Below are 26,433 nucleotides of genomic sequence, written 5' to 3'. Positions count from 1 at the left end.
AAGTCTTTGATCTTGCCAAGGCCACAAGAGACCATCCCAGGGCATTTGCTCATAACATCTTCCACAAAAATTCACTCATTATGACCATGACTTGCTGTTTTGCTCCTGGTTTCGGGACGAAGTCTGACAACCCCTTGTGGAACCACCCAAGAAAAGTGAGGTCATTCATTGCCACATATATTTTCCCCTTGGATTCTCCTCCATATAAATTCTAAGATGTTTTCTAAAAAAAAAACATGAGATTATTTTCCACAAATCATACAACACAAGAGCCCAAGCGGGTGGCTGCATGGAGCAGGTCTTGGATGATCATGGTAATCCTGGCCCCAGCATCAACCAGCAAGTGCAGTGCCTTTTAACCGACTTTGACATCGACTTTAAGGTCAACACACCCAAGAAGATCTCCACTTCTTACATCATCATCAACCACATGAGTACCATCTAACGTAGATCTTCCTGAGCCTGCTAGAGGCCATCTGAATCCACTGGCTCATTAGTCTCACTTGCCACCCAGTGGTTTCCATGCTTCATACCATGACACATCTTAGCAAAATGTCGCACTTTGCTGCACATTCTGCAAGACACATTCTTGGCAGTACAAAAGCCTGATTTGGACTCTGGAATATATGCAATAGCCATGGTGGAGTATAATTTAGTTGTGTCGTGCTCGGCCCACCAAATTCAGAGATGTGTGCTGACCCAGCATATATCTCTTACATTTCCAGGAAACATCGTCACGTTGGTCCCTGTAAATTCACTGAAATATTGATGGATGGCTCCATCAACATAACTGATCTGTATGTCAATCTTTCAATATTTTTTTTATTTTCTAAAACATACTCCCAAAGTAGGATTTAGTTTCTGAAAATAAAAACAACAGTTACCCCCCTCACTAAGGGAGTTTCCCCCCATGGCATGGGGGTCATTTTGCAGTTTCACTGCCTGTTACGGTGACGGACAGTGAAAACTTGCCATTTGTTTGCCAACTCTAACTAGGGTGGGTGGCCAAATGGCAAAACATTTGATGGCCCTTACTCTCTTGGGCCGTTAGAGGTGTGTGTGGCAGTGCTATGGACACAATGAAGGTACGCCAGACTCTAAACTAGACGAGCGGTGTTTCAGTTTGGTGGAGACAGAACTCTGTCACTGTTGTGACAGAGTACCCACTCGGCCAATTTCTGAATTCGGCCCTTAGTCTCCCAACTTTACTGAGTACATTGAATCCACATCTGAAGCAAGCGTTTATTTGTTGATGGAAATTCTTAGCATCACTCCGGTTGTCCTTCTGCACAACTATACTCTTACACAGCATTGCACACAAGGTATCTGAATGCCTGTCATCCACCTCACTCATGGACCTTTGAGAGGAGTCTATACTATTGGAAAACTTTTTGCTCTCATCAAATTTAGGATTTTCCATCTGCAGCAGCTTTTGCTGGATACCTTTGTCAATGCAATGGTTTATGAACTGGTAGCAAACCAACTGATATGAAAAATCTTTGAATTGACAATCTGCCATTCCACCAGCATGCACAATGCAGGTATTTAAGTGTCTACGTCCTCTTCAGTGCGCTGAGCGCTCTGATAAACGTATGCCTCAGCCCTAAACTGAACATAAAACTTCACTTCTAGTTTCTTTAGCACTTCTCGATATTCATTGCATGCTTCACCATCTTACAACAGCCGTGAATGTTGACCTCAAGTTGGTGAACTACATGGAGGAGCAAATAGAAGGTAGGTGTCAGGGAATTCTTGGATCGAACTGGTGCAATGGCCTTCCTAAGAGTCTTCGACAGATACTTATTTCTCTTCCATCAAGAGATTGATAAACACAATCCGCTTACATACTGATTAATTTATTTAACCAGATCTCTATTTTTTGACTAATTATCTCATGATTGAGGAAGATATTACTAATTAATTTGCTGTTGATGTAGTGTCCTTGTGCTCTGAAGGTGGTTGTTATCTTGGGAATTTCATAAGGACAATATTATATAAACAAAATACTCATATTTGCCCCAAACCCACAGGGAGGTTATACCATGCAGGTCCTGCAACTTAATACTCTACTTATGCATTGTTATTAATGAAATAACTTCATGGTTCATATGAATTAATGCAATATCAGCAAATACAATTATTTTGACACATACACCATACTACAAAGTCATGTAAACCATTTATCTAATTTGTTATATACTGTTTTGCCGTCCTCTCGATGGGTCTGTGGATGGACCACGGATCCTCAAACACATCCTCTTCAAGGCATGACTGTTACGTCTGAGTTGCGGACTGGCAGTGCTTTGCCCCTCACCTGCACAACCTCTGAGAAAAGAGATCCCTGTGTTTCCACCAGCGTGGCTTACTGGAGTGGGATGCCAACGGGGATCCAAGAGGATGTGACCTAATGGCTAGATCTGCCGACCTCAAAGCTGGGGAACGGTGTTCAACTATCGGCAGGGACGCCCAACATCCTGTGATTCTGGGCAAATCCCTTAATCTCCACGTGGCTAACAAAATTAATGTGGTATTGTGTAACAAATGTAACTGGTGCTCGTATAAAGCACTCTGATTCCTTTGGGTAGAATTCATGCTATATAAAACTCCCAAATGAAATGAGCGAGCATAGTCTTGTTAATAATCAGGCTTACCTCACAATGTGACACCGTTCCTGAGAGTCACCAGGTCTTGTTCAAGATGGCACCCATTCCAGTCCCCTGTTTCGTCTACCAGAACAGGAAGTGAAACAATTCCCAAACCACCAACTGTGAAAACCCTACTATTAGCTGCTGTCACCTTCCTCTCACGTATTGTTTCTCCCCATGTAAGGAGCTGGATCCATCAGTACCATGCATAGCAAGTGCTTGGATTATTTTTTGTCTGTGGGTTCTTTGTCCCTAGACACTAATGTTTCTTCAAAGATTTTTCCTAGGTTCTGTATCTCGTCTTCTGTTCCTTCTGGTCTTCTGTTATGTTGATCTGGTCTCCACTTACAACGGTTCGAGATTTGTGGGTACAATTCTCAACCTTTGATGTTACCTGTGTTTTTTATGCTGCTTGGATTTGTCCTCCAATAAGTGACCCCTCAAAGTGACAGCGGTTGCTTCTATATGATATTGAGAGGTTTTACACAACACAGTGCATATATGATGAAGCCCCACTTACTTCTGTCAGCTTCACCGCGAGTAGGGGGTGCAACTGTTGCATCCAGCCATTGAGAGATCTTATCTGTCAAAGGGGACATGCATCTGAGTGAACTGCTTCGAAAGGGTCTTGAAAGGATACTAATTAAGGTTTGACATTAGAGGTTATGAAAAGCAGTCCAGAAAAACAGCAGCTTCCATATGTTTTGGAATTTAACTTGTGTCCTATATAACAGTTGTTTGTAGTATCAAAGGGGCATATATTCAGAGATTCCTGTAAGTGGATGTTTTGTGGTTTGGCCCCCCTAGGGAAATATCCTATGAAACAAACTCGTGTTGAATACATTACTTGTATTGTTCAGATACTGTAGATTAGAGATGGGAAGTGAGGGGGTTACAAAGGAGGCTCAGATTAAAGCCAATGTATACATTCCATGTTCAAAGCTATGCATGTCTGATGGATAGTAGTAGAGTCAAGGGAAGGATGCTATAGATTCATCTTTCTCTGAAAACTAAACTATGTCAACTTGCTGAGCATACTGAAGCTGGCTGCATTTTAACTTTTTCAGCAGGCCCTGGAGCCTGTCTAGGACTTGGATCAGTAGGTTAGGCTTGGGACCCAGATCCTCAGATGTGGAGGTTTCTCATATGTAGCATTACCATATAGCACTTTAATGAAAAATATACAACTATATCAGACTCTGTGAACCAGAAATACCACGACCTGCAAGGCTATATGGAAATGCCTTAACCTGCAGTGACGTGGAACCAGATATTGTTGACTCATTTACAATAATTCCTAGAGCTGGCCTGACTTTTACAAAGATAGCTTTAACTCTGAGTCACCTTTAGGGTCTGCGGTCCTGCCACAACAGAAGAGACGACCGTCTTCTATCTCAATTATGCAGCATCATCTCAAAAGTTGAGGTTCTTTCTTCAAATGGAATGCCGTGTCAGTTTTTACCTATTTGTTGCGCTCACACAGGAAATACGAAGGCAATATCTGTGTCTTTTCATCTCTTGAGCAGCTCCGCATTCTTTGGCTTGACCATGCTAGATAGATAATGGAATATTATCCGAGTACTGTTACCTTTGGTGAGGATAATGCTTGTTATTTCCACTGTGGCAGACCTGTAAAATATAGCACTATTTAACAAGTTATTGTTTCATAACTTGCTGCATGTAGTTTCTCACCCATCTGCCAGACACTCCCTTACAAGCTCCCTTCTATGAAAACATACTATCCTTGTAGGTACATCTGTATGCCCTCTTTGTACTTAATCCACCCTTCAAATTTATATGAAACTCTTAAAATGTGCCCCAGCCAAAATCGGATTTGGGGACAATATATGAATGAGGTCTTCTGTCTCTGGTAAGCACTGTACTGCTTTTAAAGGGAGGCTATCCGTCCTTCTGATCTTGTATCCAAGATTATAGGTAGTAAAAATGTGACACCTTAAGAAAAACAGTGTACGCTATTTGAGGAAGGCTTAATTTGAGCTGATGGTTGCCGGTGGGGCTCAACAGCCGGAACTTGTTTTTCCTCATCATATATTAATAAAGAGAAAGAGGGAAAGTTCAAAAAGGGGGCAAAAAGAGAACGAAATAAACGAAAAACCGCCACAAAGGAGAAAACAGGAACCTGCAAGAGTGAGATAAATGGGCAAGGAGTTACTGGTAGTGGATTACAGAGGCATGAGGTGGATTCAAGGCCGGCCCGGACTGGGAACCAAAACCGGCCCTGGCAAAGTGCTCGGCCGCCCCACACCCACCCCTCACCCCCGGCGGGGGGTTGTGGGTGCCGCCGAGCTCTTTGCCGGGGCCAGTTTTTGGCCGATTTTGTTCCAGGGCTGCTTTTGCAGCTATGCTGCAAAAACACCCCCCAGGGGCCCAAAACCGGCCCCCCACCCGTGCGGCGCACCCGGGGATTGCCCGGTGCCCTCTACGGCCAGTCCGGCCCTGATTCAAGGCTATGCAGCCTTGGTATTCAGCACTCTGACATCTAATAGTGCCAGCCACAGCTTCTGAGCAGAGCTTTGGGCACCAGCACTCATGTTATTACAAATTAAGCAGATATGGAGTCTTTGGAGATATATATTTTTTGGGGGGCTTTGCTTCATCTGAGTGAATTGTTCTTTAAAGTTGGTGGCAGTGGCACCAACGATTAATAAGGCTGCCAGTAATTCATTTTGTACAAAAGGAACCTTACATAAGGGGTGATTTAGTTGAGTGGTGAAAGAACAATGCAGATTGAAACCCTATGCCCAGTTAAGGTATATGATTGGGGGAATGGAGTAGCCTTGTTAGCTACTTTGTAGGCTCTGGCTTTATACATGGCTCGGCATTGTTTTGCTGTTCCACCAGACGACCAATAAGCAGAATTGTTTAAAGAACTTAATTGCTTGATTTGTGCTTTAAACCTTTTAAGAGTGCCACCTCTTTCCCTGGGGGTCTCGCTCTTTAATCTGTATTTATACACCTTCCCAATTACCTCTTTCCTTATCTGCACAGTCCCCTTAATGGGTCCCACTGTATCCGGTCCTCCCTTCCCTACGCTATGAGCCAGTCCACATGCGCTGAACCAAATACAAAAAGAATGACCAGAAGTTGATTCCACGAGAGTTAAAGAAGAGTGTCATCTAAGGGAGTAGATTCATAAATCAAACCTGGTTTCTGAAAGTGGAAGGATACTGCATAACCTTCTTACTAAGGAGGTACGTAGAAGCGGACATGGCCACCATTATTCCATGGAGCAGTTAATCAGTAAAAAAAAAAATTGTCATCAGTTGGTGACAGCGGCTCATCCTGTTTCTTCTTGCTCAAGGCTATTTATCATGTGCTTCAATGGTTCCTCACCTGACAAGTCAACAATAAATGTCCTGTTCCCTGAGCCCTGCCAGAAAACCTCCTCAGGAGCTCCTCACATCTCTGAGGTTATCAAGGCTGGTCGAATTGTCCCACGGAGTGTGGTTCAGCAAGGGAGTTACTTGTGCTGTTCAATGGATTTAATATCCAAAACAGGCTCTAAGGAGGCACCAAACCAGACTTTAGAGGTCTGCATTTTGTCTGTGCTTAGTCCCAGGCCGGAGTGGAACTGCAACTTCCAAGGTCCAGATTACACGCCTCTCACAGCTGGCTGTTAATCTTGCTAAGTCCAGGTAAGTACCGGGAACTGGCGCTGAAGGGCTAGTTCTTATCCAGGTCAGAGGCACTGTCAGGAATCCATGTCCAACTACAAAGAGCGTTACTTTAAAAAGATTACAATTTCAGCATATCTTTCTATATTGGAGGCTAGAGCAGCAGCAAATTCTCAAAAAATGAGATCTGTCTTAGGCATCCTGAGAGGGGTGTCTACCATTTCCATACGGCTCAAGGCCCAAATACAAAGGGGAAACCTGCAGGTGACCTCAGTGACCTGTGTTCAAGGACAGACAGCGTAGACAGCTGGGTCAGTGGTAAACGCCAGGACTGAAGGCAGATCTACTCAGGCATCCAAAGTGTTTTGGGTCTGCCCTTTGCCTCAAGCAGAGCTCAGGCTTGCTAGCATGGGAATGTGAATGTTCCACCCCTTCCACTTGGGCCCCAAGGCTAGAAGGGCAATGGTACATGCAGGTTGTCATGTATAGAAGGACAAACTGAAGGCGAACCTTCATATTGTTCTACTGTCAGTGTATCTTCAGAAGCCACTGTTCATAGAGTGCGTGGACACCAAACAACAGCAAATGGGCCATAAACAACTCACAACAGACTTGCATGTGGAAGGTATGCACTCCCAGAGGTACAGGCACTATGGTTTGTGTCTCTGCCTAAAAGATCCACCCACCACAAACCATCAGTCCCAACAACGCTTTGTGAGGGAGCAGTATCCACCCTCCCCTATAGTAGGGGGTTCACTCAGTGCACACTCCCAGGTCCCAGGCGAGGAAACAAAACAAAAACTATGAAGCATTAACAGTTAATCCCAAAGTGTTGGTTTCACTAGAGGTAGAATCAAATAACAAGCTAGAAAAGGAAAAATCTGGAAGGGGCAACGTTCCCAACTTGTTCCAAAAATATTAACTACTACACTGTGGAAAAGCCAATTAAGCTCTACAGGAAATTCCAAAGCTTCTTCTTCAGAAGGGAATGCTTCTATCCCTGCACTATATAATGAAGATCTCAATCTTGTTGAAATTTGAAAAGCAGGCACATGATGGTCATTTCACAATGTCGGTATTATTGTTTAGAGTCACTTTTCTCAAGATAGGTCGGGAGTCGTTCTATACATATGGCATCATTTAAAAGTGCTTCCTCTGCACCCTTCCTCGCACAACTGACACTGCACTTAGTAACTTTTGATTGATCGATTTGTTGATTTAACTTCCAGTGCTACACATAGTTGAAATTCAGTGAAATGTCTCCTATTAAAAAGCATAAAGAGGCTCGAAATCTATGGGGGAATCAAGTGAGTTTTATAGGGATTTCTAAAAGCATTAGCCCATAAATTTGGGATTAGAGCTAGAAATTACAGATCCGCTACCCAAGTAAGATGTTGTTTTGATGTGATTCATTAAAGTCGAAGAACTAGAAGGTGTTTGGCCAATAATCAGTAAGGTTAGGCCTATTATACATCAAAAACAACACATATGCCAGTACTGATATATGTTCACACTCTTACTTCATGATCACACCACACATTTGATATGACCAAATATTTTATTTTGTGATATTTGGAATTGTATTTTCAACAAAAACATTTCTTTAAAAAAATTATCAAAATAGTAATACACGTTAGTTAATACAAACTTTTTGTTCTCAACGTTGTACACCATAAAGACACAAAGACATAAAAACATATATTACAATATTCCAATACACCTAAATTCATTAACAATACTAACATGTATGACAAAAAACACAAGTAAAGAAGATTTTTTTGAATGAAGATTTTTTTTAATTACCTCTGGTTCTGTAATAATTTTACAAGACAGAATCAAAACAGAAAAACCCCAAAATTAAACAAATACAGTCACCCTTTTACTTGGTGGTACAATGTCCTGCTTAGTTACTCGAAATCGCATGAGTGACAATCAAACATTATTCCAATTTGGCTCATTCCATATTATCACTCATTTAGACTTGGTTTCCTTATTATGAGCCACATTGGTACAAATCTACAGAACAACACTTGTTTGAGATGATTAACAGTCGACGCGTTTCAAACCCATATACGTTTTTTCGGGTTCTCCTCACGACTCAGAACAACAATGAGCTAAACAAAATTACTCAAAAACATGCATTAACAACCATCCTCCAAATGACTCACACATTTCATCATATGTACCATCCTCGCCATATTTGCCTCTTGTATCCAAAATAAATAAATTGGAGATCCTCTTGGATTGAGCCACGGTCCCCCACATCTTTTTTTACTATGACACTGAAAAATAAATACCAACACTTAGCGGAATTAAACTACCCGGATTTGAAAAAACCTTTAACTTAGTAACAGACCCAAGCATTTACTTCTGATAAGCATTTTCTTCTTATACAGGAAAAAGCAGCTAATGCTCCCTAGAACTTTGTGTCACTTAACCACAGAACGGGCTGAAATAAAGAAACGGGAGCCACTATCAGCAAAATTCTGAACAACTCACATCATGACCAAATAATTATGTCCATTTCAACAAGTGGAAACTACACTCAGTTTTTTAAAACAACTGCCCTCATACCTTCAAACACTGTGTGCGCCATTCTGGACCCGGCTTCTCAAATGCTGGATGTATTTATGCGTATTCAAGACGCCGGTTTTATGTTGTATTCAAACGGGTTTTGAATGATTTCAGCTTGTTATAATATTACAAAGTGTTACCAATAACCTGTTACTTTGTAATAATATAACAAGCGAAAGTCATTCAAAACCCATTTGAATACGACATAATAGCTGCGCACTGGTCCCGACCCTGATTCAACTAAATTTTACTCTGAAGTAACCGTCGGATAAAATTGGCTCAACACCGGCGTCTTGAATACACATAGACACATCCAGCCTTTGAGAAGCACGGTCCCGAATGGTGCTCGCGGTGTTTGAAGGTATGAGGGCAGTTGTTGTAAAAAACTGAGTGTGGTTTCTACATGTTGAAACGGACATAGTTGTTTGGTCGTGACGTGAGTTGTTCAGATTTTTGCTGATACAGACTCCCGTTGCTTTGTTTCAGCAGTTTCTGTGGTTAAGTGACACAAAGGTCTAGGAAGCATTAGCTGCTTTTTCCTGTATAAGAAGAAAATGCTTATCAGAAGTAAGTGCTTGGGTCTGTTACTGCTTTAAATGTTTTTTCAAATGTGGGTAGTTGAATTGTGCTGTGTTAGTATTTTTTTTTTCACTGTCATTGTAAAATAGGATGTGGGGACAGTGGGTCAATCTAAGATGATCTCCAATTTATTTATTTTGGAAAACAGAGGTAAATATGGTGAGGATGGTACATAAGACGAATGGTGTGAGTCATTTGGTGGATCGTTGTTAACACATGTTTTTTTGATAATTTTTGTTAACTCATTGTTGTTCTGAGTCTTAAGGAGAACCCGAAAAAACGTATATGGGTTCGAAACGCGTCGACTGTTGATCGTCTCAAACAAGTGTTGTACTGTAGATTTGTACCAAGGTGGCTCATAATAAGGAAACCAAGTCTATATGAGTGATAATATGGAATGAGCCGAATTGGAACACTGTTTGATTGTCGCTCATGCTTTTTTGAGTAACTAAGCAGGGCATTGTACCACCAAGTAAAAAGGTGGCTATGTTAGTTTAATTATTGCTTTTTTCTGTTTTCGTTCTTTGTCTTGTAAAATTACAGAATCAGAGCTAATTTAAAAAAATCTTCATTCAAAACAATCTGCTTTACATGTGTTTTTTTTGCCATTCATGTTAGTATTGTTAATGACTTTAGGTGTATTGGAATATATGTTTTTATGGTGTACAACCTTAAGAACAAAAAGGTTGTTTTAACCAACAAGTATTACTATTTTGATATATGTTTTAAAGAATGTTATTGTTGAAAATATAATACCAAATATCGAAAAATAAAATATTTGGTCATATGAAATGTGTGGTGTGATCAGGAAGTAAGAGTGTGAACAGATATCAGTACTGGCATATGTGTTGTTTTTGGTGATTCATTAAAGGGCAAAGCATTTTCTTTAATATTTTTATGAGTTTGAATCCGTTTTTACGGGTTGTATGTACAAATTTGAACCCATAAAAATATCGACCTGCAATAATATTATGCACACAAAAATACTGACTTGCACAATATTGTCGTGTTAACATACACAAGGAAGGATGGATGGATTTACTATTCTCTCGCCACATTCGCAATATTGTGCAAGTCGATATTGTTGTCTGTTCATATTTTTAAAGTCAATATGTTGGCATCACTTCCCATAGGTGTAGAGAGTCTACCTTCATCCCAACCTTCTATCTTGGTATCATTACCTGATGATTTTATGGTTGGTATAAAAAAAATTCTATTTCACATGTATCAAAGCACAACGTTGTTCCCAATTTAACACAAATTTAACTAACTAAAACGTGATTAATCATTATTACAATAAATGTTTTTAATTAAATAGACCAATCTGCTTTTGCACAGTGGTTAAATATCTAATAAGCAATGGGCCAGGCGCCTTTTGCCTCAAACATAAATCCATATGTTATATTTGAAAAGTGAAATTGTTTCTTATTGTGTGCGAACAGGAACAATTATACGAAATCAGATCTATCCTGACCATATCAACAAAACTCGTAAAGATGTATTTATCACCTGTTTCTCCTGAATGACACCCGATGTGATGTAATTGGTGGGGGGGAGGCAAAGCTGTGAGTTGTAGTTTCTTGAGAAAAGTTGCCTAGTTTGGTCTTATGTGAAGAACAGCTAAATGGTGAGGCCTCGGATCTGCCAAGGACAAAGTACTAAGGGCATCTTTGTATCCGAACAGCAAAGGCAATCAGTTTGCCTGGTGTGGTGAAACTCACCCCTCTCATAACAGAGCTGAAGTGAACTGAGCTCCTAATTCTGAGTATCTTTACAGGGATTTAATACTTCATGTTGGGTTAAAATTGTACACCAAGTCAGGGTGTTCCTGATGCAATTTGGATGTGAAAGCAGATCATAAATATGGAGTACATGGGGTTTACACAGGGTGAAACCCATCCTGCATGTTATCCTTTATTCTGACCTGTGAAACTTGGAATTGACAGGTACAAATTTGCCATGGGAAACAAAGCAAGTTACGGTAACAGGACTTCCCTCTGGGCAGCTTTAATTCCTGATAAATCTGACCAATGTGGAATGACCCTCTTAGAAGGAAATGGGAATTTCAGAGAAAAGTAAGCCTTAACCTGTGGGTCTTTGCCTGAGGTTAGGTCCAGTGCTGGAAAGACTCTAGTCTTTGCTTCCTGATCTTTTTACCACAATGTTGATACACTCATTGTTGCGGGATACTTTTTCAAAACAGCTACTTCTTTCTTTGAAATGTCTTAGACCATTGAGCGTTAGAAGCCATGCTTCGGATATCTGTGATAAAGAGATGCGTGTGCAGGAGCTCATCGTTGAATGATTGACCGTGTATTTTTTTGATCCCATGGCTTTGTTCTCATTGATGGATTTTGCTTCTCTGCAGCATTCTCTTGCAAGTCTGGTGAGTTCCTGGATATGAAGAATCAGTCATGCACGCCTTGCACTGAGGGCACCTACTCGCTGGGCACAGGTGTCCGTTTCGATGAATGGAGTGAGCTGCCGCACGGATTTGAAAACTTAGCAAACAAATATGAGGCTGAAGACAGCTTCTCTGAGAACTTGGAGAACTGTAGCACGTAAGTGCCCTGCTGGCATGTGGGACTTGGCTGCCACATACTTATTGATTTTCAGAGGCCATAACCTGTGGGGACAATTCCCTGCGTGCCCATCTCTGGGGGCTTCTCTTCAATCTTGCTATATCTCGCCTCTGCTTTTCTCCTTGCTATATTTCTCCTGGGACTCATGGAGCAACTCGTTGCAAGACGTCTGGATACATCATGTTAGATTGAGTCTAAATATGAGCCATTAAAGATCTTGCAATGGTTAAATAATTCAAACCCGCTATGCTTTATGAGATAGTGGTTCTAAATAATGAAAAGCCATGTTGAATTATAAGACAACACTTAGGGCCAGATGTAGGTAGCCAAATACCGGTCGGTAACTGCCCGGTATTTGGCTTTTGAGATGTAGGTGGGTAGTTATTTACAGAATCGGTATATTTACCGATTCAGTAAATTTACCACTTCGGTATTTTACCGAATCGGTAAACATACCGATTCTGTAAATCCATATGTAGGTGACATTCCTAAGAGTGCCACAGGCCCTTAAGAGTCGGTATTTTACCACCCAATCTTATTGAGTGGTAAAATACCGAATTCAGGTGTGCATGCACATCTGTGCATGCACACCTGTGCAATGTGACACACAGACATGCCCTTAAGGCATGTATGTGTGCCACATGTTACACGTGCCTGTACTTGGGGTACTAGAGGGTGTCAAAGTGACACCCCCTGCACCCTTGCAGGATTCGGTATTTACAGATTTTGTAAATACCGATTCTGTATTTCCCATTGATTCCTATGGACTTCAAGGCCCATAGGAATCAATGGGAAATACAGAATCGGTATTTACAGAATCGGTAAATACCGACTCTTACAGATTCGGTAATTTTTTACCTACATCTGCCTCCTTCCAATTTACCGGCTCTTAAATACCGATTCGGTATGAGTCGGTATTTAAGAGTCGGTAAATCGGAATTACCTACATCTGGCCCTTAATGAGCATTAAATTAACTAAATTCAGGAAATGAGATCTGTCCCAAACAGAGTGCTATATCTATGGATCTAAGCAAAATCCCTGTCAGACGAGGCTCATGCAATCATTCTCTTTGAAATGCTTGAAACTCCTCTTCGCCTCTACATGTCTGTGAATCAGAGGCGCCTGCTCCACCCACAGCTTTGTCTTGTCGGGCTAGCCCATTCTTCGTACCTTTCCAGCCCACCTTTGTGCTTTGCCCATCTTCCCTCCTCTTTCAGTCAATACTACTCCAAATAACCTCTATTTGTGACATCCTTTTGTTGTACATCTCCCACCCGCACTACTCCTCACCGCCAAACTCCAGAATTTCCAAGCTGTTCATATGCACTTTGCCTCACTGTCACCTTCCCTCCAGCCATCTCATCACACGTTCTGACACTACTGTCCGCTGCTTGTCTACTGCTCCTCACAATGATACTTTGTCCATGTTTAACTCAGTTGTTTTCTTTTTTTTCTCATAGTCACACAATATTATCATGCCCATTGCCATAGTATTATGAATATGCGAACACGCTCAGATTGTGTTTTCCACTGCCCTTGTTGTCTATCAATTTAATTTATATGTACAAAGAGAGGAGAGAAGGGCTATTACTGCTTAAAGGTAAGCAGAAGGTCCAGCTACAGCGATGCCCAACAGGTCAACAATGATACAAAATGTGCTGAGCTGTTCCTGGAGAGGGGGTGAACCAGAGTAAGCGTCAGGAGATGCAGAGGATGTTGTTAGGGTAATGAAGAATTAACCCTGAGCATCCATTTTGTTGGATTTAATGCCCTCACACACCTTTGCAGGTGTCATGCTTCATCATTTGGGCCTGCTCCTCGTTGGGTCGGCGGTGCAATACCCAACAGGCAACACCTCAAAGAGGGGCTCTTTGGCGGAGATCTTTTTCCAACAGCCGTGTAGATGAAGTGCAGGTGTGGGGCCTGGTAAGTTAGTAGACGTTTTCAAGTGATTAAAATTAAGCCAGGGGTACCAAGGAATGCTTTATTATTACCCTTCTTCCTCGAATTGCCTGTGTTATGCTGTCATTACCTAAAAAGTGTAAGTCTCCACCCGGATCCAGCGGCGAGGGGTAGGCGCTAGCAACGCAGCTCAGGCACTCCCAACCTTGCGGTGGAAGATCTAACCTGAAGCTTTACCCTCTGGATACTGTTGTTATCTGACCGTTACACTTTTTAGGTAATGACAGCATAACACAGGCAATTCGAGGAAGAAGGATAATATAGGGAAACAGCCTGTTTAATCCTTTCCTGTTTTGTATGGTTTTACTCACACTAGTGTATACACAATATACATTAGGGATTTAGCGTAGACAGTTACTCTTTAGATACCAGCTAGTTAGTTCCATTGGTCCTGAAGAATCGCTTGTTAATATACGCCAGCGCGAAACATGTTGACCGGACAGTAGCACTTTCTGAAGGCTCTCTGGAAGCATAATATTCCAGTTTTACCTTCTAGAATCTCTTTTTAACTAAAGCAGCGGACCGCCTGAATAAAGCATTCCTTGGTACCCCTAGCTTTATTTTAATCACTTGAAAACGTCTACTAACTTACCAGGCCCCACACCCGCACTTCATCTACACGGCTGTTGGAAAAAGATCTCCGCCAAAGAGCCCCTCTTTGAGGTGTTGCCCGTTGGGTATTGCACCGCCGACCCAACGAGGAGCAGGCCCAAATGATGAAGCATGACACCTGCAAAGGTGTGTGAGGGCATTAAATCCAACAAAATGGATGCTCAGGGTTAATTCTTCATTACCCTAACAACATCCTCCGCATCTCCTGACGCTTACTCTGGTTCACCCCCTCTCCAGGAACAGCTCAGCACATTTGGTATCATGATCAATTTAATTTATCATAAACCGTTGGCAGATACAAGATTCTGATGAATTGCTAGCCAGTCTCACATCTGTCCAACCACGGTACAGTTCTGAAGAGAGAAGTAACTATAGGGTTACAGGGGTGGTGTGCAGAATGCATCAGCGTCTTTCATGATAATCAGTCAGTTTTGAGGCTTAAAGGACGGGCTGAAGCTGCCATATCCGGAATCACAGAAGATCCTCTCTCTGCTCTCTAGAGGAAGGCAAGCAAGCAGCCGTAATTCTTCATACCTCGTATAGCCGCGATGTCATGGGGAACAGTATACTACTGGAAAGGCTGTCTGCGTGGACTCTGGTGTAGATGCCCTAATTTCCCCCCAGTTGGTGGGTCTGTAGAATGATCCACATGTCTGGTATCATGCTGTGTGCCATGCAAGGCCATCTCTTACCTGCTATTTAACATCTACACCAGCTGCACATCCAAATGCTTATATGTTTGATGCCTAATTCCAATTCCAGTTTCAAGATGAGCCCGGGATAAAAGTAAACTTCACCACATACTTTGGTCATGTCTCTGTCTACGTGAAAAGAGTCAAGACGTACCTCGTGGTTATGGAAGGTGCAGATCCAAACACATTGCGTGCGACTGGTTGATAAACCTCGGACTGCTTTTCCAAAGGGACTTCTTATTACCATTTCAGATAAACAGATAAGGGTTTAAACCTTCAGCTTTGCTCCAAAGAGTACGCTTCTTTAAACTGACCACTGGATGGAACAGAAGGAAGCTCTATTAACGGCAGGGATTCACTATTGCAACATCATATGCAGTGGATTCCCAAAGGCTACATGCCCCGCCTGCCAGAATGTGCTTAAACTTCTGAAAACACAACCACATGAAAGTGATCTAATTAGGACTGTAATATGTGCTTTAACTAGCAACAGCATATATATGTTAGTTATGCATTTGCATTCCACGGCCATGCACTTGAGCAATTAGTGAGCCTTCAGACAGGTACTTTTGAGTCAATGATTTCAAACTGCAAAATGCAGTGAACTGACCATGTGAGCAAACTTCTTTGGCATCAGGGAATGTCTAAAAATGGAACGGTTAATGCAATCCTTCTATAAAACATGCTGTTGGACATAAACAGAGAATGGACACTTGGACACTGTAGGGCTCAGTTAGGCATGGGTGGGCCACCTAGCAGATGGACAGATGGACACCTGTCACCGGATGCAAACCACCTGTCACATTTAAATGTCCCACAAGTTTGTTGAGAATCTTTAGATGAAAGTGATTCCGCCAAAACAGCAGGAGCACTTTAAAGAAAACTGTTTAATGCTGGAGATTACACCTTTGACTGGCGCCATGATTGACTCGACAGCATATTTATTTTATTTTTCAAAGAGAAATCCTGTAACCCCCCAAAATCAATGTCTCTGACGTGCTTGGAGTGCTCCTCCACCTTGAAGGGGACATTGTGCATCAAGGGCTGTAACTACTTTAGGAAGGACTCAATGCATTACTGTTGATGTATGAACAAACATCTTATCTGCTGCCCAGTCTCGATCTCCATGTTGTCTGGCATTTAGGTGATCCATTGTCCACAACATTCAATATAAATACAGATACTATTGGATTACCACTGATTTTACTGTAAGCAAGTAACAAATCCAAGATAAATGAAGTCCACTAGGAATTGTTCATGGGGGCCTCTCTTCAGGGCCTTCCTTCTGTGTTGGTTGTAGTTTTGCCTCTACGGGGGGTGTTACTGAAGTTCCTGTGTTTTGGATATGAACTTTAAACGCGGTCCGTCAGTGTGCTGCACAAAAACGTAACTTGTTGCAGAGAGTGCGAAAATAGAAATAAACATGCAGAGACCTTGACCCTGATCTCAGAAACAACCCCTAGCGCCTTGAGACCCTAATGGGTGATTAGCCTTGCTTTATAGAACCCTGATTGATTGATGGAAACCAGGAAACAGATTCCACTACCTACTGAACCGGTCTTCTCCTGGTACCACGGATTTTAATCATTGAAGCGCGGCCCACCTCAATAGCGCCCGATTCTGGGCTGCTTCCCCAGGCTATCAATTTCTTAGCCCTTGCCCGTGCCGATCGGGGTAACCTTTTTCCTTCCCCCCCCCCCGGCATTAGAGGCTTATAATGTTAAAGGCAAATATAAATGTCCTGATGATGGTCCCCATGACTAAGTAGTGGGACCGAAACGCCGTCGACTCATTGTACACCATATACAAATGCTTGATTTATATGTTATATGTAATGGTGTTTAACTGATATTTCTGTACACTCAATACTTTACAGAAATCGCTGACTTTGCCTTGAAAAGCCCTGCTCTTTTCCTCTGTTTACCTTTTGTACTGATCTGACTGTGTTTGGGTACAGGCTTGTGCCCCACACTGGTGATTTGTTGAAGGTATTCCTGTGTATGAAATATTTCAATTGAGTAAAAAATTGAAGACCTCTGTCCGGCTGGACATGTCGCCCCAAATATAGAACTGATTCAGTCTATATTCATTGCTTTGCATATAATTCTTTTGCATGGACCGTTGTTGTTTCACAAAATAAAGTAGGTACAGCCATTGATATGGGTCCCTGAGCTCCACCAGCTTACATTGCCTGTGGGAACACCTCCGCAGAGAGTAGTTTGGCTTACATAAGGCTCGATGTATGATGGTCGGGTCTAAAAGCAGTCGCTATATGTAGTAACCTGGGACCCCCCGCCCTGGCTGAGTGTTCTGTTGCATGGACTGTGTCTGTGTGTAGAATGTTCCCTTACCCTGACTAGTGTCTGTACTTGAACCTTATATATTATGACCCATCTTTAATTCTATGTGGTAAAAGATACGTAAATACATCGCAGTGCAAAATGACATCCAGTAGAATTCACAGGTTTCTGAGCCCTTTATGTTAATGAGACATGATTCAGTTTGTGAATCCTGTCGAACGAGCTGTAATCACAGAGATGGAGATCAGCGAGGTACTGCAGACCTGCGTCCTTACGTGGACATTCACATTGACTCTTTTTAGGTCGAGCCTCGGGCATTGCTTTAGCAAAGCTTGTTTGGCGAGATTATAGTAAGGCTTCCAAAAGTGTACCCAAACTGCGGATTAGGTACAGTTCATGTGAGCCAGGCACGTGCACATCGCCAGCCACATCGCACACCATTTGTCTGAGCCTCGGCATCAGACTTCAAAGGAATCCACTCCCCCGCCCCATCAGACTTCAAAGGAATGCACTCCCCGCCCCCGCCACAGCAATGCCGAGAGCTTGTTGAGGCTGCAGCTTAGCCCCACTCCTTTCTGCTCTCTCACACTTGATTTATCTCTCTCTCACAGTCTTGTGCCTGGTTGTACTCCTTTTGCCTCCTTTTATAACTCTTAACCTCTTTGTGACTTTATTCATAACTCTTTTCTGCTGCCTCTATTGCTCTCTCTGCCTCTTTTTAATTCTGTTCTGCCTCGTATTTCATTGTTTCTCTTCTCCCGTCTTTGTACCCCTCTTTCATCTCTCTCTCAATTTGACTGTGTGACTCTTGCACTTTCTGTACCCATTTTATTCTTTTTGTGGGTCTTTGACCATTGTTGACCATTATTTTTTCTGCCTTTCAAAAAAAATAATTTAGTAGGCAATGTGTGATCCTCTGTACCTTTTTGTTATGCCCGTTCCTGCTTCCCGTTCTCCTGCATTCCTGCCTCCCACGACCCCTATGCCCCGAACACTGCTCCATTGCACTCCTCGCCCCTCTCTGGACCTACTTAACAGCGGTCACAGCGCTGAACAGCCATTAAGCAGGTGGTTGGCCTTAGCAGTCTCCTGGACTTACCTGCAACTGCTCCTTCAACCAATGAAGGCTCGTTCATACCTGGCCCCACACCTGAGGCTCCTGCCTTCCTCTGCTTCTGTCTGTCCTCTCGATTTCTCTCTCTCTCTCGTGCCTCATTGTACTCTTTTCTGCCTCCTTTCATTACTCTTTGAGCCTCTTTCATTATTTTCTTGTACTCTTTTCTGCCTTTTCTCATTACTCGTTTGTGTCTTTTTTCATTACTCTTTTGTGATTCCTCTATTACTTTCTGTGCCATTAAGTCCCTCTTTAGCCCTTGCAGTTTCCCCGTGTCTCTTTCTAATACTTTTCTGCCTCGTTATTCATTGTTTCTTTTCTGCTGTCTTTATGTCCCTCTCTCGTTGTCCTTGGGTGACTATTTCATATTCTGTGCTCTTTTTGTTCCTCTTTCCCCATTGTTGAGCATTTTTTTTCTGCTCTTTTTTGCCTTTTTTTTTATCTTTCTCGTCTGCCTTGTTGGAATTGGCTGTGATTGCAAATAAAAATAATGGTTGTGGCAATAGGATGGGGTGTATAGGTGGAATCTAGAAATGTCAGAAATGTTCATCAGTTATTCTTCTGTTGGCCAGAGCTGGACTGGCCAATGTCCCCAGCAGGCTGCACATTTGGGGGCTGCTTTTAGGGTGGATGGGCCGCCATGACACATGGATGCCCCATGGCCCCATTTCACCGTCAGCCTCCTGAACAGCAAGCTGGTTTGAATTTTTTTGCAAGGTCTGCTTTTGTTTTCCAGTCCAGCCTTGTTCACCACCTTTATTGCTTAAAACGAGACACATGAACATTCTTTGGGGCATGGGTTGAATTATTAGGCTGTGTCCTGTTTATCAGTAATAATAGCTGGTACTGTTTAAACTGTTATCCTGGTCTCTATTGCTCCTACAAATCTAGCAAATGATAGATTTTAATCAAGTTTCTTGCAAGCACGAGCGCTTTATGCTCCATTTTTCTATGAGGCTGAGTTGTGTGTTTTTTTTAAAATTTAAACATTTGGTGCCCGTCGTCATCATTTGCCAACATTTGTTTGCCAACTCCTTAAAGAACTGTGCGTTTTCATGCAGTTCTCAGCTGTTTCCTAGTGGCTATCCTGGTGTTCATTAGATCGCACGTACAAAGGGAAGTAGCTAGAAAATTAAAATATACCCCACTTGAACTATGCCTCTAATTACACAGAGCTCGTGAAGCAACCAAACCTAAGCCCCCTTGAGAGACTTCCCTTCACCCTTTCACCATGTCAATCCATTTAGCCATCTGCCCTTTCACCTTTCCATCTAGTCATCCATTAATCTGGCCACCCCATCATCTTTCCATCCAACAATTCAGCCTTCCATCCTTTCATATATATATATATATCCATCATTCCATTTACCCTTGTATGCTACCTTTTACATTTTCTTCCGCATTTCCTCATTCTTTTCTTCCTTTCACCTTCCAGTTCTTTCATTTTTGCTCTTACCTATCCTTCTTTTGCCTCACACTTACTTTTTTAATCTATCTCCCTCACTTACTTTTTTGTATTTGTTCACCCCCTCTGTGTTTTCCCATTGTTCTCTTGTAATTTAAAAAAAAATTGTAATGTATGTTTCCTTCCCTGTACAAGCCAGCACACCTCCCACGCCTCTCTGTCATGGCATCCCCTAACAGTGTTATTTATGAGCTTTTTGTCTGCAGAGCTGCAGTCAGAAAACACCCATAAACAACTGGCTAATGTTTTAGTGGTACCCAAATCTCCTGCCACGGGGGCAAAGGGCCAGTCCTCGACACTTTAGCTGCTTAAGTGGGGGGTTCACTGCTCCTCAGGCACATACACATATTCGTTCTAATACATCAAGTAAGTTCTGGGGTGCCTTTGCTGTAATTAGGAGTACTGTGCTGCTCTTTCAAGATAAACAAGCATTTGCAGTGCAATAGGTCTCGCATTTGCGGGAGTTTAACCTAATGGCATTGTAATTGACAATGCCTTTTATTTACGTTTTAAAAACCAACACATAAATAAAAGGCAGTGCCATTTACAATGCCAATGGCTCAAACTCTAACAACTGCGAGACCTATTGCATTGCAAATGCTTGTTTATAATTCAGTTCTTGTCCCATTATGTACAGGGGCTGGGTTAAAAAATGTGAGTACGCATTCTGTAAGTGGTGTTGGGGAGCATGCAGCGTTCCTTTGGACAGCTCTCCCCAATGTTGACTGCCAACGGACCACTATTTTGTTGTGGGAGGAGGCCGTGCAGGATTCTGGAGGCTCGGCTGGGCACTACAAATTCCATAGTTCCCTGCACATGGTAAAACGCTCAAAAGACCAATGTCTGCCCAGGGGGATCTCTGATCATTCTCCACTTGTTCTGTCAATCACCACCGGGGGGAAAAGAAGTGCACGGCTCTACCCGATTTACCCCAATTTTTTGAAAATCCCCAAGATTCGGAAAAAACTCAAACTGGTGACGACACAGTATTTTGAAGAAAATACAGGCACGGTGACATCACCGTCCATATTATGGGAAGCGTACAAGGCGGTCCTCCGGGGGGCGGCCATCGCAACAATAACGGGGTACAAACGGGATTCCAGAAAGGAACTCACAGACTTAGAACTGGCGGTTAACGCGGCCAGTACTGCACACATGAAAGACCCATCCCCAGCCACGACACACACTCTCATGATTCGGCAACAACAATACCTAGCCCACCTTAAAACGACAGAAAAGGGATACATAGCTAATACTAAACATAGAATATATGACGTGGGAGATAAGGCGGGTCGAATGCTGGCGTGGCTGGATAAAAGGGGGACTGGAGCGAGGGGTATTCAGAGCTTAGAATCAGAAGATGGGAGGACACTGACACACCCAGAAGATATAGTTTGCACACTGGCACGACACTATCAAACAATATATACACCAGACAGGGTAGTCACACAGCAAATGGCAGCAGCAACTCTAGCGGACATTACTATCCCCAGCATCTCGCAGGAGGATAGAGATACCCTGGAAATAGACCCGACGGTGGAAGAAATTCAGCTGGCAATCCAAGCGTTACAGTCTGGAAAAGCACTAGGCCCGAACGGGATTCCAGTAGAATGGTATAAGTCCATGGCTCCAGAACTCAGTACCCCATTGCTGGCCATGTATTTGGACAGCAGGGACAAAGCAGAATTGCCACTGGATCAGCGCACGGCCACAATTGTGGCGATACCCAAACCGGGGAAACCCCCGACTGAGTGTACTTCGTATCGCCCGATATCATTACTAAATATTGAGGCCAAGATATTGGCTAAACTTCTAGCCACCCGCTTACTGCCCCACCTCGGCACCCTGATCCACCCTGACCAATCGGGCTTTATGCCGCACCGGAGCACTGCGATGAACCTCCGGAGAGTGCATAATGTACTGGCCCGTGCGCACCTCCTCTCGGAACAGGCAGCAATTCTCTCTCTCGACGCTAAAATGGCGTTCGACCTTGTAGAGTGGGAATATCTCTTTCAAGTGCTAGAACGCGTGGGACTTGGGCCGAAATATATTGCATGGGTGCGGCTGCTTTATAAGAATCCAGTCGCACAGGTGGTGGCCAACGGCCACATATCACCGAGATTTGTGTTGGGCAGGGGGACTAGACAGGGCTGCCCCCTATCTCCCTTACTCTTCGCACTGGTGCTTGAGCCCCTGGCTATCCAGATCAGGTCTACGCCCTTATTTGCAGGCATTAAGTGGGAGGAGGGATGGGAGGACAAAGTCTCATTATATGCAGACGACATGCTCGTCTACATGACTGCGCCCGACACCGGCATCCCGGCCCTGTTAGATCTCTGTAACGACCATGGGCGCACGTCAGGTTACACACTAAATTGGTCGAAATCCATCGTATACACACTGAAAGGCCTGGCACCGAGGTTGCAGGATGGCTGTCCGTTGCTTACGACGGCGGTCTCCTTCAAATACTTAGGTATTGTAGTCACAAACACGGAGGCGGACTTCTTTGCCAGTAACTTAAAACCACCTATAGATCGCCTGCGGGCGGACGTCAAGCATTGGGCGGCACTTCCGTTGACCCTACTGGGTAGGGCAGCTTTATACAAAATGATGGCGCTCCCGAGGCTCCTCTATGTCCTAGAAAATACCCCATATCTAGTCCCGCCGCGATACTTCAAGCAGATAGTAGCGTTAGTCACTGCCCTACTCTGGGACAATGGCCCAGCGCGCATAGCGTACGAAAAATTGGTTAAAGGCTGGTATGAGGGGGGCATAGCGCTCCCCAACATCCAACTGTACTACTGGGCGGCTCAACTTAAAATCATAAACTACTGGATCCACGCCCCAAAAGACGACCCGGCCTACCGGGCGGACTGGACGCAGCTTGGGACGGAATGCATCCTGTCTGTACTCTACAATAAATCGCAACTTAAAACCCTACTCGGCCCGACCAAACACACGGCGACTCTATGGCACATGGCACAGGCCCGGTTGGGGTGGACAGGACGTATCACCAAAATGACACCCTTGTGGGACACAAAGACATTTGGGAACCTCAGAAGCTGTGTGGGATTTGGGCGGTGGGACTCCATAGGCATCTCCACGATAGGGGATCTCTGGGACAAAGACACGGTAGTGCCATTTTCACACCTACAACAACAGTATAACCTTGGACCTACAGAAACATTCAGATATGTGCAAATTAGGCTCGCGTTACTGCGGGCGATTCCTGCGGGCGCCGAGCTGCCGGAATCATCCCCGCTAGAGGATAGACTGTTAACAGAATTCATGGTCCAGAGCGCTACCTCCCTCACATACAAAAAATTGGTCAATAATCTCAAAGATCCAACATTGAAACTTAAAGAAAAATGGGAGGGAGAATTAGGCGGGACAGATGAATTTGAATGGAATGAGGCGCTGGCCTCCCCGAAAGAGGTGGGGATCTCCAGTAAGCTCAGGCTGGTGCAACTTAAAATCCTGCACCGCATCTACTATACCAGAACGCTGCTGCATAAAATACAGAGAGCACCCCATCCCTTTTGTCTGAGAGGCTGCGGGGAAGAGGGAACACTGCTTCACACGCTCTGGGACTGCCCACAAATACAGGAATTCTGGAGACGAATAATGCGCTCGATCTCCCAAGCCCTCAAACACACGATACTACCTGAACCACGCAAGTGCCTTTTAAATATCTGGGACCCCAACGACCTAGGCAGGTATGAATTAATTTGGGCAACGCTGGCTATAACTGTGGCCAAGCGGGACATAGCTCAGAAATGGGGCGCAACAGAACTACCCACCGCAAGTAGATGGGCCAAAAACCTGGACATGCTAATGATAACGGAAAGGGCAGTGTATGTACTGCGTGCGGCGCCGCGCAAATGGAACAAGGTATGGACGGCATGGAATATGTACAGGGGGGAGATTTGTGACCCCTTACCGGAGGGAGAAGACCCAGACTCAGAGGAGGAAGAGGGCTAATGTAAATTAAGGGGAATACACCTCAGCACACTATGTTATGACATTACTGGCATAGACCTGGCTAGCTACCACCATGCACACCGGGTAACTGAGGATGTGGAGGAAGGGGTGGGAACAAAATGACAATGATGACACATGGTTGGGGGGGGGGAGCGGGGGGGGGAGTTTGTTGTTTCTGTATTATTAAAAGTGATGATGACGTTACATTATACATAGCAGGAGGGGTAGATAGAAGAATACAATATAAATGTACAACCCGTCTATTAATATGTCCATGAGATTTAAATGGTACCTATACAGCAATCCTGAATAAGCAGAGGATACTTGATGTTTATGAATGTTGAAATGTAAAACTGTCACAGTTACCTTTTGAATGTATAAAACTGACTAAACACTATTCCTTCCTATTAAAAATAAAGTTTAAAAAAATAAAAAAAAAGACCAATGTCGTTCCTGCGGCCCTTTGTAGACCACCAACGGACCGCTGCTTTGTTGTGGGAGGAGGCCACGCAGGATTCTGGAGGCTCGGCTGGGGACTACAAATCCCATTGTTCCCTGAGCCCACGAACGGGCTCTTTAGCTCTACGTAGATACCGTGGCACGGGACACGTGCAGGGATGCGCCCGGGCCATGCCCGAGTGAAGCCCCTGCCAAGGGCAGGCCCTCCCACACCCGTCGGAGCCCGAAGGAGACTGGGCTGGGCCCCCCCTCTAACATGTGCGATGCCAGCTGCCCAGGTGGCCAGGCTTCGGTTTACAGATGGGGAAATGAAAATCCACTATATCAATGCCTGGAGGTGAGTCTACTAATAGTCTAGACTCCCTTTTACTAAGGGCTACTGATGCTCTGGATAAGGAGAGTCAAAATGTTGAGCGCAGGCTCTCCATGGGGTCTGGGGGGCACCCGCTCAATCAAGTGAGTCCCTAACTAGTGAGCCTTAAGGGGTGTCTGTACCTGACATTTTATACCCAGTGCCAAAGTCCGCTAATACCCACTCAAAACTTCTTGATTCCCCACTCAGCAAGCAATATACTCTCTCCCCCGGTACCTTCAGAACCACCACAAAGAAGAAAAAAGAGGGGGGGGGGAGATTAACCAAACTAAATTCTGCCACTTCTCAAGATCCCACTTTGACCTCTTCACCCAGTTTGGATTTCTTGATTTAAAAAAATTGTACTGTCAATTTCAGTTTTACTTAAATCGCTCATAGACAGATTAACTAGAATCTGGGCTAATATAGTGACTCTGCGTTCAGCAGGGGAAGGCCCAACACACTCTAATTCATCGGCCAGGGGAGCAGAGACAGCCCCTCCTGAAGATCTAACTGTTTCATCTTCATGCCTCAACAATAATTGTATGGATAACCTAGGCCCAATGAGAGTGCACAATAGCGGAGGGCCTAAATGTTTTCACTTAGGTGGTATGTTAACAGAGGCCTCTATAATCCCTGCTCAACCCCCAACGCAGCGACTCAAACACTTGCCCCTCAAACCAGCTTTCATCAAAAGCAATGCCTCATTGTCCCCGGGGATATTCAAGGGCCTGACGCTGGCACTTACGAGACCTGACGGAGAGAATGCATCAAAAAGAATGGGCGAAAAAGACTGCCATACAAGACTGGCCCCCAGCAGCTTGCCCTTATGTCGTAATATTGGCAAACGTTCCCAAATTACAAAGCATGTTATTGGATTAGTAAACCTGTGGCGGGACAGGGAGAGATGTAGTCGAAAATTCTTATGGGCGGGAGACTCAAAGAATTCCATTGAGGGTGACTGTGTGGTGGTTAATTTTAACTCACACCAATTAGTTCAGCAATTGTTTCATTTGCTTCCAACAGGGCCATCATTGCTTACCCAAATATTTGCACTACCGCTGGGCTTTTTCTACAAACCAGTTAGGACCAGCCTTTGGGGACAAGATCCTCCAGCCCCCCTCAGTGCTTCCTACCCTTAGCCCCAATACCTCTTTTTGGGTCAACCCCTTAACCCCCTTCCTACCCATAACCGATTTAATGTATTAACAGACTTAGAGGGTTGTGACTCACAGAGGACGAACAGGAGGACTCCAACTCCTGTTCAAAGTTGCATCAGTTCAGGATCAGAAAGCCCCAAGCCACCGATTGCAATATGCAATCAGATTGATCACATCATATTAATAACCTGGTATATTGCTGGATTGAGTTCCAAACTGTCCGACCCTGATTGGCTAAAAATTGTCATCATCTATGGTCTGATCTGTTTTCAAGAAACATGGGAAACCGGGCCAATTAATCTTGGTGGCTACCGCTCTTT

At 43.8% G+C, this 26,433-nt stretch overlaps 1 protein-coding gene across 4 annotated transcripts in view; it reads left to right on the top strand.

Moving 5' to 3' along the window:
* ELAPOR1 (endosome-lysosome associated apoptosis and autophagy regulator 1) overlaps positions 1-26,433 on the top strand; it is a 489,842-nt gene that overhangs the window by 241,210 nt on the left and 222,199 nt on the right. For all 4 annotated transcript variants that reach the window (XM_078644216.1, XM_078644219.1, XM_078644218.1 and 1 more), the window contains exon 3: positions 11,802-11,994. In XM_078644216.1, coding sequence (XP_078500342.1) covers positions 11,802-11,994 — 193 coding nt within the window. The remainder of the gene's footprint in view (positions 1-11,801; positions 11,995-26,433) is intronic.

Source organism: Lissotriton helveticus, chromosome 5_1 (genome assembly GCF_964261635.1).
Source record: "Lissotriton helveticus chromosome 5_1, aLisHel1.1, whole genome shotgun sequence".
NCBI lineage: Eukaryota > Metazoa > Chordata > Amphibia > Caudata > Salamandridae > Lissotriton > Lissotriton helveticus.
The sequence above is the reverse complement of the archived record's forward strand: the minus strand, read 5'-3'. Positions and strand labels throughout refer to the sequence as shown.